This window comes from Cervus elaphus, chromosome 5, assembly GCF_910594005.1.
Source record: "Cervus elaphus chromosome 5, mCerEla1.1, whole genome shotgun sequence".
Taxonomy (NCBI): domain Eukaryota; kingdom Metazoa; phylum Chordata; class Mammalia; order Artiodactyla; family Cervidae; genus Cervus; species Cervus elaphus.
In genome coordinates this window covers 17,800,988-17,818,906 of record NC_057819.1, presented here as the reverse complement: position 1 = coordinate 17,818,906, position 17,919 = coordinate 17,800,988, and the positions used below count along the sequence as shown (strand labels likewise).

General features: G+C 47.9%; 1 protein-coding gene across 2 annotated transcripts in view; it reads left to right on the top strand.

The window, feature by feature from the left end:
• Positions 1–11,762: 11,762 nt before the first annotated feature.
• CUX2 (cut like homeobox 2) overlaps positions 11,763–17,919 on the top strand; it is a 268,877-nt gene continuing 262,720 nt past the window's right edge. For both annotated transcript variants that reach the window (XM_043901848.1, XM_043901847.1), the window contains exon 1: positions 11,763–12,007. In XM_043901848.1, coding sequence (XP_043757783.1) covers positions 11,945–12,007 — 63 coding nt within the window. In that variant the 5' untranslated portion in view covers positions 11,763–11,944. The remainder of the gene's footprint in view (positions 12,008–17,919) is intronic.

Sequence of the window (17,919 nt, the reverse complement as noted above, 5' to 3'; positions counted from 1 at the left end):
CTGGCAATCTTGATTCCAGCTTGTGCTTCATCCAGCCCAGCATTTCGTATGATGTACCCTGCATGTAATTTCAATAAGCAGGGTGACAATGTACAGCCTTGTCGTACGTACTCCTCTCCCAATTTGGAACCAGTCTGTTGTTCCATGTCCAGTTCTAACTGTTGCTTCCTGACCTGCATATTCTCAAAAGGCAGGTCAGGTGATCTGATATTTCCATCTCTTGAAGAACTTTCCACAGTTTGTTGTGATCCACATAGTCAAAGGCTTTGGCATAGTCAATAAAGCAGAAATAGATGTTTTTCTTGAACTCTCTTGCCTTTTGATAATCCAGCGGACATTGACAATTTGATCTCTGGTTCCTCTGCCTTTTCTAAATCCAGCTTGAACATCTGGAAGTTCTCGGTTCATGTACTGTTGAAGCCTGGCTTGGAGAATTTTGAGCATTACTAGTGTGTGAGATGAGTGCAATTGTGAGGTAGTTTGAGCATTCTTTGGCATTGCTTTATTTGGGATTGGAATGAAAACTGACCTTTTGCAGTCCTGTTGCCACTGTTGAGTTTTCCAAATTTGCTGGCCTATTGAGTGCACCACTTTCACAGCATCATCTTTTAGGATTTGAAATAGCTCAACTGGAATTCCATCATCTCCACTAGCTTTGTTGGTAGTGATGCTTCCTAAGGCCCACTTGACTTCACATTCCAGGATGTCTGGCTCTAGGTGAGTGATCACACCATCGTGATTATCTGGGTCGTGAAGATCTTTTTTGTATAGTTCTTCTGTGTATTCTTGCCACCTCTTCTTAATATCTTCTGCTTCTGTTAGGTCCATACCATTTTAGTCCTTTCACCCTCATCAGTCCTCATCTGTAAAATGGAAATAATAATAGTGCCTAGTTCATGGAGTTGTTATGATGTTAAACGAGTTAATTCCTAGTCCTTAGAACAATGCCTGGCACACAGGGATTAAGTTGTAATTAATTATAATTGTATAGCTATTATTTTGGGCTTCTGGGGAACATCTGTTGCCCACCCCTCCAAGTATCACTTGTTTTTCCCAAACATAAACAATGATGATAGTAGTCTATGTTTATGAAGTGCTTACTAATGACAGATGGTGCTAGTGGGAAAGAACCCACCTGTCAATGCAGGAGACATAAGAGACACGGGTTTGATCCCTGGGTCGGGAAAATCCCTTAAAGGAGGGCATGACAACCTACTCCAGTATTCTTGTCTGGGAAATCTCATGGACAGGAGCCTGGCAGACTACAGTCCAGATGACAAAGAGTCAGACACGACTGAAGTGACTTAGCGTAGCACACATCATGCTGACACCCGGTTTGTTGCATGCACCGTCTCATTTAACTCTCACTACAACACCAAAAGGCCCCCATTGTACAGATGGGGAAACTGACGTTCAGAGAGGTGGAGTGCCTTGCCCCACATCTAAAAAGTGGCAGAGCCAGGATTTGAATCAGAATTTGAACTGGAGTCCCTCTGACTCCTGCCCTGCTTCTTGTTGTGCCTAAACTGTACCTGTATTTGGTCTGAGAAAAATGGAGAGAATAACTGATTTTGCTTCCTCGATGTCATTGCTGCTCCCAGCCACTCTGCTGGGGCCTTTGCCCCACTTCGCAGTTGGTGAAGCAGGTTTGGGAGGTGGAAGTGACTTGCCCAAGGACACGTGTGTGTAAGAAGGGGACAGCCAGGAGTTGCTGCTCCATTTGAACTCATGTCTGACTTCAGACTTGATTTAGATGTCTGACCCTGAGATAGCAGTTGATTCTGTGTCCACAAGTGGCAGAGCAGTGAGTCAGACCCCTGCCTCTGGACCCAGTGCTTTTTCCTCTGCCTTTGGCCAAAGAAATTGCTGCCCAGAGAGGGAGAGAGGAGGAAAGAAGAGAGATTTGAGGAACAGGAGGTGTCCCCAAAGTCTAGCTTTGGGCTCACTCACTTATTGCCTGTCAGCTTGGGTGCTGCCCAGAGCCATATTCTGGTCCCAGGGGCGCTCAGGCTTGGAACTGGGGTTGGTGTATACACAAAGTGTCCACCAGGTGGGGCTTTAGCTAAAGTCCGTACTCCAGGAGGCCCCAGGAGAAACCTTGCTGTCCTACCCTGGGAAGTACGGCTTGGCACACGCCCCGTGTATCTCTATGGTACACTCGTCCACGTGCACACGCAGGCTGTGCAAACCTGTGTGTGAGTATACAAGTGTGTCCCAGAAAATCTGTTTCTGGCTTGTGTGAACAGATGTGTGCACTGGCATGTAGACGTGTGTGTGTTTACACCCATGTGCAAACAGTGCAGGTGTGTACACACATATGCAGCTATGTATGTGTGTGTGTGTGTGTGTGTGTGCAAAGAGGGTGTGGCACATACAGGCCAGGTTAGACCCTGGCCTGAGGTCCTCAGGATCATTTTAAAGTCTCTTTCTCAGACTGGAGGCAGGGGGCTGGAACAGATGACCTCTCAGGGTCCTTGATGCCTGGCACATTTGCCGAAGATCCTGAGGGACACCAAGGATTTGCAGCAAGAAAGGTCATGGTAGGAGGGCCAGGTTTATTTCCTGGGTCAGGGAATGTTTGAATCAGAGGGACTTTGCTCCCCCTAGATGCTGAGTTCTTCAGTCCACAGAGGTTTCTGGGACTGGAGGGATGGGGACCCAGCCTTCAAAAAAGAGCTTCTAGAACCTTCATTCTGGACTCCCCGAGCTCTGGGCAGTGTGGCTGGAGACTGTGGGTACAAGGAGAGTTGACTCTTGGATCCAACCCTGACTCAGCTCCTCACCAGCGGAGAAGTGAATTCAAAGCCCGCCAGAGGAATTAGAGGCAGCTGAGAAAGGGAAGGGGGTGGCGTTCAGGGTTGAGAACCTAAGCCCCAGCATCAAACAGAACAGGATTTGACCCCCAGCTGTGTTGCTTACAGGCTAGATGACCTTGGGCAAGTCACTTGCCCTCTCTGAGCCCCCATTTCCTCAGCTATTAGAGGAAGGAAATGGCCATACTTACCTCCAAGTGCTGTTACGAGGAGGAAATTAGATAATGGGCAGAGTGAGCCTGGCTTGTGGAAAACAGGCCATAAACGGCAACATTATCATTATTTTTCTGATCCTATGGGGCCAGGTGGATAATTTTTTTGGTTCATGGGAGCCAAGAGCTAGGAAATCAGAAGGTCTGAGGAGGCTGAGGGAGTGCTATCTGAGGGACTGGCTGCCAAGGTGACAAACAGAGACCCTGTTGGTTCTGATTTGTCTGAATGGCATCTTCTAGAAGCACCTTCACTCACTTCCCTCCTGCCCTGAACTTAAACAGCAAAAAAAACTAGAGCTAGGATTAAGGCTTTTGCAGCAAAGCTACCAAAAGATACAGGTTTTCCCACCCAGCCTCCAAACCATGCTCAGCCATTTTCCTGTTGAGTGAACTTGGGTGAGCTAGTCTGTCTCTTTGAGGCTCAGTTTGCTCATCTGTAAAATGGACGTAGACATGATAGATTGTGAGATTTGCCTAGAATGTTGGTGAAGCCCCCAGTGCATAGTAGGCACCATTATGACAATGAGGATGACAATGTGATGATTGGTGAAAAGACAAGTGTAAGCATTCACATCTCCCCATCTTACCAAAGGAGAAAAAGAACTCTTCTGTCTTTTTGTTTGGCTACTGGATGGTATTTTGCTGATTAGATGAAATGTGAGAACCTCAGATTTGAAAAAGAGGGAGAAACTAGAGCAGGAGAGGGGATGGAAATGGAGGCAAGAGAGAAAGAAATGGGGAAGATCGGACCTGAGAGTGCGCTATGAGTGAGACAAGATGGATGAGCCATTTAAGATGAGAAATTAAAAATAGAAATTGGAGCGGTTGCTTTAATGAAGGAACTTTGGGAAAGAAAGAAGCAAAAAGGATTTTAAGGCATTAAGCTCTTCATGCCCCACCCCTTAAGAAAGCATGCAGTAATCGTCTGTACTTTTCATTGAAGCTGTAAGGGTCCAGTTTGTGGAGTTTTATTTGGTGGGTGGATGGTGCTGGAGGTCTTTGTTGCTCTTTTCCCGGCACAGGGAAGATCCATGACTCCTTGACAGTTCATAGACCTGGAAGCCAGTGGAGGAATTGGTGCCCTCGTGGCATGAAGCCAAGTGGGGCCACTTGAGCTAGATATGTGGGATCTAGGAGAGATGGAGAACCAAATGGGTGCCCTCAATTCTGTGGTGGTTATCTCAGGTGACTTAGATCACGTCCACTTTGCACACCTTGCTGCTGAAATAGGGGTGCAGAATTAGAAGGCAGATTTCTGCCCTGGGGCCAGCTTCTCAGGGGCTTAGGGAAGCTGTGTACCTGAAGAAGAACCTGTGCCATTGGGGAGCAGAGTTCTCAAAACTCTGATTAGTTAATGTTTCTAAGTCTCCTAGAAGCTGCCAGGTGCCAAGTGGTTTTTCATTTTGGGGATAAGAACGTGCAGTCCTGGTTCTGGCCAGGACTAAAAGGTTCCCTGGGTTATTATGTGACCAGAGCTATTGGGATGCTTAAAAAACAACAACAACAAACAGACATAGCAGAGTAAAGTCAGCTTAATAAGGATATAATTTTCAGTTCAGATGTTCTGTGCTTTTGGAAAAAGGGGAATGGGTTGAGTTTCTTTAAATTCATAAGAGTGCAGACCCCTCCACCTGGAGTTGATCTTTGTATGTAGTGTGAGGTAGGGATCTAATTCTATTTTTTCCCATCTGCATAGCCAGTTGGCCCAGCGCCATATTGAAAATGAAGTCTGTCCTTTCTCTACTAGTTTATAATGCCAGTTTTGTCATCTGTTTTGTGAGTTCATTCTATATCGGTGTGAATCTGTGTCAAAACTTTTAATTTTGTCACCTGAGTCCATTTGTCTGTCCTTCTGCTCCCTGTCTTTACTGTAACAGCTTTATGATAAGTCTTAATATATGATAAGAGAAGTTCCCTCATCTTACTATTCTTCAAATTTACCCCAGCTATTCTTGACCCTTGCATTTTTGTAAGAATTTTAAGATGGGCTTGTCAAGTTCTATGAAAAACCTTATTGGAATTTTGATTTGAATGGTCTTAAATTTATGGATTAATTTGGAGAGAAATGACATCTTTACCATATTACATCTTCCAGCCCGTGAACTTGGGCTGTCTTTCTATTTAATCAGATCTTCTTTCATAGATATCTCAAGTGAATGTGGTATTGTGGTATGTGTATCAGAGGCCCAGGAAAAAACAGATGCCCTCCACCCCAACTGAATTAAGATTCCTGATGAAAAAAATAATTTGTACTCATAAAGGAAATTATGATGATATGGAAATTATGATGATATGGAAATTATGAGACCTCTAAAACCATTGTTCAGAGCTAATGTCTGTTAACCAATTGATATCTAATTTTCCTTACCTTTTTTCTTTGTCACATTTTAAGCAAATATTTGTTAATACTGTTGCATAATCTGCTTATGTTCACTTTGCCATATATCCTAAACATCTCTTCGTTCAACACATATACACACAACTCTTATCTTTCTGTCTCCCCTTTTTTTCTATTTTATAGACTATTGATTATTTATTTATATTTGGCTATGCTAGCCCTTCATTTGGAGAAGGAAACGGCAACCCACTCCGGTATTCTTGCCTGGAGAATCCCAGGGACAGGGGAGCCTGGTGGACTGTCATCTATGGGGTCGCACAGGGTCGGACACGACTGAAGCGACTTAGCAGCGGCAGCTCTTCGTTGCTTTGCGGGGGCTCCTCTCTAGCTGTGGTGTGCCCGCTTCTCATGGCAGTGCCTCCTCTTGTTGTGGAGCACAGGCTCTAGGGTGTGAGGGCTCAGTAGTTGCGGTGAATGGGCTTAATTGCCTTGCGGCATGTGGAAGCTTCCTGGACCAGTAATCAAATTTGTGTCCCCTGCACTGGCAGGCAGATTTTTAGCCACTGGACCTCCAGGGAAGTCCCCTCATCTTTCTTAATAATTGAATAATATTCTCTGGTAGATGTACTGGTCAGCGTGTGCCTGTGTGCTGTAAGTTGCCTCAGTCGTGTCCCACTCTTTGCAACCCTATGGACTGTAGCCCGCAAGGCTCCTCTGTGCATGAAATTTTACAGGCAAGAATACTGGGGTGGGTTGCCATTTCCTTCAGGGGATCTTCCAGTGATTTGATTTCCAGTCTGGGGATCAAGCCAGTGTCTCCTGCATTGGCAGGCGGATTGATCAGGGTCCCAAACACACAAACAAAAAATCACCTGAAATTTTTCACTTACAGAGGTGTATGTTAGGGAATGTTAAGGCACCCAGGTGCTGGCAAGAGAGAGCCATTTATACCTCAGATCTGAAGAGATGTGAGGAGAGAGAAGTTACTGGGGCCCAGTGGAGCAGGAGATGGCCAGCCTGACAGGGGTGGTGACCGTAGAAGGCCCCAGCCACTGCCAGGACTGCAGTGAAATAGGGAGGGAGTGAGGGAGTAAATGTCCCAGCCTTTCTCTGGGCCTTCTTTTCTCTTACCAGGGCCTCCCACTATCCAAACCCAGCTAGAAGCCAGGGAGCAAGGAAGCCTGGGAGGTGTAGTCCGTAGGGGTCAGAGTCCTGGGACACTGGGCAGAGCAAGAGGAAAGTGAGTGAGGAAAGGGACCAAAAGGAGAATAATCAGCACAGCAAGAATGCACTATCATCTGTTTAGTCTCTAACACGTGAGGGGAATCAGGCCGAGGGAGCCTGTCCCTCTTGTGTTGTTCCTCTCCAGTTTAATTGGTAATTGAGAGTTGGCACATAGTTAAGGCTCCAGCTCTTGTTTTCTGGGCATCAGCTTTTCCTCTCCATAAGAGGCAAGGCAGGCTCAGAGGCAATGAGCCCCCAGGCTAATGTGAGTGAACTCCCGTATCAGTGCTGGTTCTGCCATCTTCACAACCATGAGATCATGAGCCAGCCACTGCCTCTCTCAGGGCCTCATTCCTTCCATCTGCAATATGGGAATGCAGATCTCTGTCCTGTTCATTGTGAGGCCAATAATAATGAAAGGTACTAAATACAACATGTTTACATAGTTTTACATAGACTAACTCACTTAATCTTTAGCACTTTGTGCGATTATTAGCACTATTGTACACATGAAGAAAATGAAGCACAGAGAGGTAAACTAACTGGCTTAAGGTCACAGAGCTTGTAAGTGGCCAGCTGGAATTCACATCTAGACAGTCTGGCTCCAGAGTCACTTTCCTAACCACAGTGTTATTTGAAATGATTTATTTATAAAGCGCCCAACAGCCTGTGCTGTGTGTGATTAGTCGCTCAATCGTGTCTGATTCTTTGCAACCCCACGGACTGTAGCCTGTCAGGATCCTCCAGGTGAAAATACTGGAGTGGGTTGCCACGCCCTCCAGGGGATCATTCCAACCGAGGGATTGAACCCAGGTCTCCTGCATTGCAGGCAGATTCTTTACCCTCTGAGCCACCTGGGAAGTCCAAGAATGCTGAAGTGGATAGCCTATCCCTTCTCCCCGGGATCTTTCCACCCCAGGAATCGAACTGGTGTCTCTTCTTTGCAGGTGGATTCTTTACTAGCTGGGCTACCACAGAAGTCCATCCAACAGCCATTAGTAGGTGCTTAATAGTGGTGATGGTTGACAGCACTGTGTCAAGTGTTATGCATCTAAGGGACTGCTGGCTTGGTTCTACAGCCAGTCACTTCAGCCTCTGGATCTGAGACCTAACCATGGGCCAGCCTCCAGGGACACACCCTTGCAGGTGTCGGCCGGACACTGCCATATCCCTTACTCCTCTCCCAGGGCTGTTGAAAACTTCCAGATGAATTTGGTGTCTCTACTTTAGTCTTTCTTCCTACCCGACAACTGTGGTGGGCAACATGGAGCTACTGAAGGACATTTTCTTTTGTTTCAGCTTTGATGCTGGGGATTTCGCATATCATTATGTTCATGGCTAAGGCCCTGCCATTATCTTCCCCGGGATTCTTGCACAGTTTATGAATTTCCTAAAGGATCTGGCTGTCTCTCTGCTTGTGCTTTCAGGACAGGCTGCTCCAAGCCACTCTCTGCTTTTTCTGGGATGGGGAAAGGATGTCTTCTTTGCCATTGTAATACTCATTGTAATACTCATCCTGATGTGTGGGTCTTTGAGAATCAAGAATCAACCAGCAACCTGCTTAGGTTTTTGTATATCTGTGTATGTGTGTGTTTGTGGCAGGGAGAGTGTGCTAAGAACAACAACAAAAAAAAACAGCTTTTCACAAAAATATTTAATATTTTAGTACTTTAGTTCTCAAATCCAAGGCTGATTGTTTGCTGAAAAAGTCTGAGTTTGCTGGTCTTTCATTAAGGACCATCCATAATAATATCATTTCCTTGGCTAACTCCATTCATGGGGTAAACACTTAACTGCTTAATTCATTATTGCTGAGCCTGAGACGGTAACAGATGCCTTTGGAACATAAGCCCCCACATCTAATAAGGCACAGGCTCACGATGCGCTTGGAATATGGTGGGGAGAGACGGCTGAAATTTATTTTGTGAATAAAGCAATAAGCCACTAAGCAAAGCTAATATGTTTCAGCTCAGACAGAAAGACACGATCATTCAGTATTTATGTAGCAACCTTTTCCTCAGTGGGACTGCAAGTTTCTACCATTAAAATTGTCGGAATTCTTCAGAGACCCACTGCATTAAGTCATTTAAAAATATCACAGACTTAAAACAATCTGAATTATTGGATTTTCTCGCTGCTCCTCGGTAAGCATGTTTGCTGTGGCAATTTCCTGCTCGGTCAAAGGTGCAGCCTACGTCAGTCAGGAAAGTAGAAAAGTTCCACGCAAAAAAAAAAAGAAAAGTTCCATGCAGAATTTTTATTTGGAAGTCCAATAGTCCCTAACAGTTGAGACAAAGTCAGACGTAAATTTATTATTTTTTCTTTTAACTTTGTCTTTTGACGTAATTTCAGATTACCAGAAAGGTTGCAAAGAAAGTGCCAAGAATTTCTGTGTACACTTCCTCTGGAGTCCTCAAATGTTAACATTTTGCAACATTTGCTATGTCATTCTTTCTATACAGATAGATTTCGATAAACAGATGCATATTGTTTTTGTCGGTACTGTTGGAGAGCTAGTTGCAGGCATGATGGCTTTCCCTTTACTCCTGAATACTTTAATATTCTCTCTGAAGGATATGTTGGTATATAGCCACAGTGCAATGATTAAAATCAGGAAATTAACATTGATACAATACTATTATCTAATCTGTTGGTTTATTCTAACTTTGCTATTGGCTCCAGTTAATGCACATTCTAGTAAAAGAAAACCCCGGATCATATATTTTAATCGCTTGTCAAATCTTTTTTGCTTTCTTTAATCTAGAATACTTCCCCAGCCTGTGTGTGTTTCATGTGACATTGACATTTTTAAAGAGACTAGCTGTTTATTTTCTAGAATTATCCCTCCATTTGGGTTTATCTGATATTTCTTCACAATGAGATTCAGATTATGCACAAATACCACAGAAGTGGTGGTATATCCTTCTCCGTACATCATCTCAGGAGGTATATGATGTCAGTTCCATGGCTGCAAAGTCAGATGTAAATTTACACTTGATCTTAGCCAAAAGGCCGAAAAGCGATCAGATGTAAATTTAAAATAATCTTTCATCAAAACCTTGATTTGTTAAAAATTGCTTTGAAAGGTTTCACACTCACTCCAGATTTTCTACTACAGGTCTTTAAAAAACAAGACTCAAAGACAAGGAAGCTGCAAGCTTTACAGATGCTCAGGAGAAAATGTAGCCATTAAAAAAAATTGCCATGTGATAGTTATGAAATTTCCCTAAATTCATTTTGCAGAATGAGAGCTGTAATTTAAACGTGAAGTTATCGAGAGCTGAGATAAACCACACATCACGTGCAATTTAATCTGGCAAGGAAACAGGCCACTCGGAATTGCTAACTAGGCCTAATTCATTGCATCTTGGTGAACGCTGTACTTCTGGTCTTATGAGTCTTTCAACTTGTGCATTAATATATTTACCCAGGCCTTATGGAAAATGTATGGGGATAGTAACAGAAATACTGTATCCTTGTTTAAATCACATTACATTTTTTAAACAGCTCAAGTGATTGCTTAGAAAGATCACACCTTCTTCTGAAGCATTTATTAAACAATTATTTACTTACATTAAAAACTTTAATTGCCTTGAAGCACGTGTTCTAAGACACAAATATTGGAAAATCATCAAAAATATCCATCACGATTCTTTCTTCTTTACAACTCTTCTAAACTTTATCTTTTTTATAACCCTCTGTATTGATCTATTGTCCCAGACCAAGAGTGATGTCAGAAGTCCAAGCTGGGTCATAAAAAGAGAATATAATTTCCATTTGCTGTCTATAAAAGCAAATCTTTTGCTTTTATAGAAGAAGGGGGGGGAATGTCTCCTTTTTTGGGGGAGGTGGGGCAGAGGCTAGGGTAGGATTGGTAGGGGGACATGTCAGAAAGGGTGACTGCTGGGTCAGGAGAAGTGTTAGTTATGAAGCGGGTTGGGAGATCTGAATTCCTCCTGGTTGGTGGGTGTAGGACCTTGGGAGGAGCCTGGGGACTTATCCCTTGCAGAGGCAAGATGATGGAAAAAATGTAAAAGAAATCTAGCCATCCCTGCTGTCCAGCGTTGGAGAAATTGCAGAAGACCAGAATTTCCACCAGCTGGGCGAAAGACTCTCTCCCAAAAGACAATCATAATAAAGGAGGCCCATACTGGGAGGGAACCTGGGGTCCCCAGCTAGGCTAAGGACCCCGGAAAAATGATTGTAACAGTGGCAGAGACGTCTGTAGCTGTTAATTATCCAGAGCTAGGCTAGGCCCCCCCTCAACATATAACGATAAAAGCGAACCCACTGTGGGGGAAGAAACGTTCCAGAGGTTTTGCTAAGAACCCTCTCCAGTAATGGGAACAGTAAAACGACCTCCCATTCTAAAGTTGTCAAGAGCACATGATAACTGGACTAAAGGCTCCTGAAAATAGTAATAAGAATCTCTATTGCAGAGGACCCCCGGAAAGAACCCATTGCTATGGCCAAGACACCGCCTCCCAATAATACAACTCTATAATGGCGTGGACCCTGCGCACGGCAGTGGTGACATTTCCGACAACTCAGTGGCGCCCCCGGGCGGCTGCCACCCGCCCACTGGCCGGCTCCCAACAACCCGCCCGCAGGGTAGTCTACGCAGCTCTAGCTGGCGGCTGCTACACTCGGATGCGAAGCTTAGCTGGCTGGCGAAGGAGCGGCGGCAGCCCGAGGCACGTGTTGTGTGCTCCGATTGCAAAAGAAAAAAAAATGCATTGCAAACTATTAACTTTTTTTTTTAAGTATGCATTGCTGGGGATGGGGGATAGGCAGGTGCGAGGCGAGGGTAGGCGCCCCACGCACCCGCCGCCTCCCGCCCCCGCAAACTTCCCTTTGCATTGATCAGCACGTTACGTCAGTATTGATAAGTTTGCAAAAAGCCAAAGTCAAGTGCAATCGCGCGGCACACCGACCCCGGACTTGGGGGGGGAGATGCAGCGAGCGCTCCGCGGGCCCGGGAGCCGGCTGCAGGCAGGGCAGCGGCGGCGCCAGCGCCTCTCGGAGACGCTGCCTCCCCCCACTCCTCTCCTCCCACCCCATCCCCGGCCGCCTCCCCCGGGCGGGCGCCGAGCTCCCCGCCCCGCGCCCTCCTCCCGCGCCCTCCGGGGGTCGGGGGGGGCGCTCGGCTCCCGGGCCCGGCGGCGGCGGCGCGGCGGCGCCTAGGGGCAGCGGGTGGCAGGAGGCCGGGGGGCGCCCGAGGGGCCCCGGGCGGTGGCGCGCAGGGCCCGGACTGCCGGCGGCGGCCCCGGGGCTGGGGGGAGTCCAGCCCGGATATTGAGTGCAGCCATTGAGAAAAGCCAAACTCTTGTGTGTGTGCGTCTCGAATAGCCCCCAAGATGGCCGCCAATGTGGGATCGATGTTTCAATATTGGAAGCGATTTGATCTACGGCGACTCCAGGTTAGTGCGGGCAGCACCGGCCGCGCGGCCGCGGGGAGCCCTCGGGCGCGCCCTGGGCGCACTGGGGAGGTCCCCAGGAGGGCGGTCGGGCGCCCTGGGGAGGCGGGCGGCGGCTGCTGGGGCTCGCCGGGGCTCGACTGCCCGCTGCCTATCGATAGGTATTAGGAATTGATCTCGCCGCTGCTCTTTGTTCGGTTCAATCATCGATTAGCCGCTGCGACCATGGAGAAGCGCTAGTGAGCCCATGGCCCGGGGAGCGAGCCGGCGGGTGAGCGGCGGAGTGAGGCGCGAGGAAGGCAGGGTCTGCGGTCCCAGGCAGGGGGCTGCCGGCGGGACCCCGGGCAACCCCCCTTGCGCCGCACTTTGCGCGCCTCCCAACTTCGCGGCGCCCGGGGAGGCCGCGAAGCGCGCCGCGTGCCTGTCCGCGCCCGGCTGGGGCTCGGGCGAGGGAGGGAGGGAGCTGGCGGGCTGGGAGGAGGAGGAGGAGGAGTGGGGGGAGGCATCCGGGGTTGGCTAGGAGGCGGCTCCGCGCCCCGCCGCCCGCCAGCACCTCCGCCGCCGCCGCCCGCCTCGCTGCGCAGCCCGGACGCGCCGCCACCCGGGGGCCGCTGCTGCCGCCCCAGCCGCTGCAGCCACCGCCTCCGGACTGGCCGCCTGCACCGGCAGACCTCTCCTCGGGCCGGGTTCTCGGGGTTCGTTTTTGCCTCTTGCTTTATCGCCCTTGCCAACCTCTTTCCAAGTCTAGGTGGGGACGGGCGGTGGAGATGGGCCCGGGGCGCGCGCAAGTTTGCGCTCCTGCCTCAGGGGCCTTGGAGAGCCGGGAGCTGCGCAGAGCAGGTGACTTCGGGCTCTCGGGCCCACTGGAACTTTTAAATGGGAGATTCCCTCGCTGTTTTCTGCCTCCTGCTTTTCCTCTCCGCCACTCCTCTCTTTTCTCCTCTCTCTAGTCTTTTTTTTCTCTTTTCTCTCTCCCTCCCTGGGGCGACTCCCTTCCAAACTCCAGCGCTTTATCCCCGTTCCACCTTTTTCTGGGAGTCTGTGAGTCTCCTCCAGATTTGGGGGTTATTCTCTGCTGACCCAATAGGAGACTGGGCCGCGGGGTGGAATCTCGCAGAGAACTGTGCGCAGGAGGCACAACGCTAGCCTCGGTCCTTGCCCAGGTGCCCCAGGATGCTCCTGACAAGCCCCCAAACCCAGGAATCTCCCCGAGGTGCGGCGGGAACCAGGGGCGGGGAAGTGGTGCTGGTTACCGGGCGATTAAAGCATCCTGCCTTGGCCTTGACATTCTTGGAAGAAGGGAGAGCATCAGTCTGGAGATAAAAACGAACCCCCCCCCCTTTTTTTTAATCCGCCTGCAAATCTCGTTAAGTTTCTTCTGATAAGTGGTTCCAGTGCCCCCCTCCTCCTGGTGGCTTCCCAACCCCCCTCCTTTCTAACCCCTCACTCCCCGCAGGCCCCCTCCTTCAAAGCCAGTGAGCTGGAGAGAAAATCGGGGCACTCAGGCATGCAGTTAATAACTGCAAGTGCCTTGCAATTCCAGGTCCTCACTCGAGTTGGGGCTACAGTTTGGTGGCCATCTGAGGCGGGCAGGGCTGTGAGCTGTGGTTGCTGTTTTAAATGATGCTAAAGTGGCCTTTCTGGAAGAGTGGGGGATGGGGGAGAGAGAGAGAGAGAGAGAGAGAGAGAATGGGAGAGAGAGAGTTGGGCAGCCACATTGGGCTTGGCACGAAGGCCAATGGTAATCGTATTCCCTGCTAATGTTTGTAAATGAGACCCGGGCACGGCTGGGGGACAGCGTCTTTATTTATGATTGATGTTCTGTAACATAAGGAATGACAAGAACGTGGCAGACAAGAGGAGAGGAACCAGAAGGGCTGGCGAAAGCCCTTTGCAGGGTCCTATTGTTATTCTGGGCTGGAGAAAATTTCCGCGGCGAGATTTACAGCGCTGGTATTTGCTCCCGGTCGGCCGGAATGTCAGTTAACACAATTTTCATTAGATAACTCGTTTTCAATCTGGGGAGCTTGGGCTGCAATCGGGAGGTGGAGTGAGACCTGGGCTGGGTGCTGAGAGGTGGGTGCGGCTCCCAGGGGGCTGATTTCTGAGCTGGAGTGGAGGGGCTGTTGAACCTCAAGTCTCTCCTGTGTCAGGCTCAGGGGTCTTTTGTGGAGCTGTTGAGGTCACCCAGATCTTGATTCCAGTTTGGACTCCCATTGATCTGGGAACCCTTTGTTAGGGTTTTAGAAGATGCTGAGGTGAAAAAGCAAATTTGAACTGGAAAGGATGAAGATGGGGGTGATGGAAAGCCTTGTTCAGGTGATGGGAAAATAGAGCCAGGACCTCTCCCTGCACAGGGGGTATACTTAGGGTGCAGGAGAGAGGGATATGTTCATTAAAACAATGGCTGGTGTGTTTGGCACAAAAGGAGAGGGCTCTGGGGAAAGGGTTAAGCTCATTTACATGGATATTAAGTGGGGGGGGGGGGTGTCCCTTTGGGAGTTTGAAAAGCTGTACACTTTAAGAGAACAGAGTTACATGTGGCAGTGGTGTACAGATATTGAGGCCCTCACATCTGCCGTGGTCTCCACCCTTGTCCTGAAATGTTCAGGTTTTCCCCTGCCCAACAGGCCTGCACCCCCCACCCAGCCCCATATTCTCACTGATGGCATTTTTGTTGGAAACGGATTATGAGCCTAAGCACTTGCGCCTGGGATCATCTCTTGTGCATAACGCTAATGACTCCATGCCACACTTTTATTTTCATTTTTTTCCCTTCCCACTTTCTGTTTACAGGGGAGATAGCCAGAAAGGAAAACTTAAGCTGGCTCGTTCCAAGATCTGGGTAGGAAATGTGGGCCCCCACTGCAGGCCCCGTGCAGGCCAAGAGCTTTGGGCTCACTTGTCCCGTGGCCCCGGATGTTTGTGAGTGTGAGGAGGTGTGTATAGCTTCAATTCCGTGGTTTCTTGCAACCTGGTTGCTGAGCGTTGAAGTGGCCAAGGTGGCCTGTGTCCCCAGGCCAGACCATGCTACCAAGGCCACTCCGATAGTGGCAAGAAAGGTGACCTTGTACTGGCCCGTGCACAGCCCTCTGGAAGTACCTATTTTTCAAATATAGAAGCGATCTGGTTATTATTCCTTCCAGTGCCATCTCTGGACACAGTGGGGCTGTTTTCCCAGGATGGAAGTCTGTCAGCAGTCTTAATGATGGTGAAGATGCTGTGACATTTGGTACCCTGCTCCAGGATCCCTGAAACTGCTTCCCCCTGTCTTTGCTGCTGCTTTTTCTGTCGGCTGCTAGCAGTCCAGGAAACGAGAAGAAATAAAATTCTATCCCAAAGTTAATGCTAGGCATATTTCATTTGGTTATAAGATTGCTTTATGGTGAACATTACTAATGCAGTATTTTTTTATGGCTTTTCTGTGTATAGTCATCGTAACCGGATTCATACCTTTATGATTTTCTTTTTCTGCTTTACTTTGCCACTTTTTAAAATGATGCTCTGGGCCCAGTCTCTCACTATATATATATTTTTTTTCCTTCAAAGAGTGTTAATCAAGCTAACAAGAGTTGGTGCTCAGTCTGAATGCACATCTGTTTCTTGGGAGGAAAGAGGTTGGCTGGAAGGATCACACTGTATGAACTTGGGTGGAAAAGGCAAATTCTGCTCGGGGTGTTAGCCTTGGGGAGGAAAACTGATGGGTCCTCAAATGAGATAAGCTAGACTTTTTGTGAGGAGTTTTGGAGAAACTTCTAGGAAGGCCCAATTTCTTGGCGTATGGGAGATGGGACTTGATGGAATGTTTTTCTCAGCTCAAAGTTTAGAAAAGAGCGTGGATGTGATTAAAATATTATAACCTTATGATATTCTGAAGTGCATAAATTTTACATATCAGCCACAGAGAGTTTAGACATCCATTAGAGCCTCTGACAGCTTGACTTATCTAAATGTGCTATCATTTAACAATGTGTCAAAATTCCTCTTTCTTTAGATGACAGCAGTAAATAAGCTATCAGCTCTGTTGGCGGAATCCTAACTTTGGAAACTTCGCTGTAATAGAATTGCTGCTGGGGTGGGGAGAATGAGCAGGCCAGGCTTGGTGCGGCCCAGGCCCAGGCCCATGAGATGGACTGGCATTAGGCAAAGGCTGTGGGAGGTTGGAGCAGGAGGAGAGGGAGCGGCGGGAGACAGAGGGATGAGGGAGATTTCTAGCAGCAGCTCTGTGAATATGACCAAACCATTGACCAGTCCCCTGGACCCTTTCAAGTCCAACCAGTGGGTGACCCCATTCCATCTGCCTCTCCAGTTCATTGCAAGCCACACCCTGTGAGCCTATTTTGCAGAAGGAGCTAGAAACAGGTGTTGAGAATTTATATAAAGAACCCAGCAGTCTTTTCTGGGCATCCCAAAATTCTGAATTTCTCAACTCGACAGAAATTGCTTCCCAAAGATGGGCCTCTCTTTGAATGCTGGAAGAAAAATGAGCAACGTCTCATCCTTGACCGCTTTTGCTGTTGGAGGTCTCGAAGTTTCTTTTATTAATACCTGAATTCGCTATAGAAAATTGAGAAACCACGGACAAGCCTAAAGAAGCAAATAAGCGTCTCGGTGGGTTATTTCAGATGAGCACGGTGCTATTTTGACCAGAGGGAACAGCTTTTCTGATGGTGGTGGTGCTTTTTTTTTTCTTTCCTTTTTCTTTATTTCTTTCTTCTTTTTTTAAACTCTTCTGTTAAAGGGAGGATTCTGTCTTCGAACTTGACATTCTGTTGTGGTAACCTTTCTTCCGTCAGATAGAATTTCAAACGTGAGCACCCCAGCTGGTGCTAAATTTGATCCTGGATGATGGTGGAGGTGGCTGTCCAAAAACTATGGTTTTCTCTGTTGCTTTCTGAAAGGGCTGAATTTCTGGTGGCTTCCTGTTATCTAACTAACTCAGACTGAGCCTGGCAGACATTGAGTGTGGGAAGGGGACTGAGGTAGTGGCCTGCCTTTGTTTCTGGCGTAGGAAATCAGGGTTCGGTCTTCTGTTTGATTTTTCTGTCTGGGGGAATGCTCTTTCTTAATGACAGTGGCTTATATCAAAGGTGTCAGGGAAGGTGGAAGTAGTAGGCAGAGTGGAAGGGCCCCAAGAGCAGCTAAGAAGTACAGTCTCTAGCACTCCTGGGTGAATCTCCTAACATTCCAAGTCTTCCATTTCTTAATCCATCACGTAGACTGGTTGTGCTCATCTGGTTTGCTATACTCCGGTTGCTGTGAAGGGAAGGATGCTGACATACTTTGTGTGCCAGTTAAATGTATTGCCTTTTCATGACCTCGGGGCCCATTTTGGCAGTGATGAGGAGCCATTGGCCTCTTAAGCAGAATTTTGAGACAAAAAAATCATGTCTGGAATGGAGTTCTTGGTTTCTAAGCCTTGAGGATCCCTTCAGAAAATGGTTTGTAGTGTTTTGCAGGATATGAACAATCAATTCCTATCATACTTAATTTAAAAATCCAGAGTCCTCTCCCCTGATTGTAAGACTCCGGGTAGTTGAGCCCTCCACCCCTCCTCCCCCGCCGTTATCCTTCTGGCTTCATCTTCAGCGTCTCTCCTGTACTTGCTCTGTTCTAGTCACAGTGGTCTTTTGGTCCCTCAGACTCGTCAAGCACATTCTTACCTCAGAGACTTTGCACTTGGAGTTCCCTCTGCCTGGGCCTCTTTTTCTCCTGGTCTTCCCATGGCTGGCTCCTTTTCATTTGGTCTCACCTCAAACACCTGAAGACGCGTCCACTACCCTTGAGTGTGCAAATATGCTTCCTCCTCTTTAAGGCTGGTATTTCCCCGAAGGTTTCGACCTCATGACTTTCTCAGGGGTGGCTTCTCTGTAGGCTCTTTAGAGACCATCTAGGTCTGCCATCAAGGTTGGCGA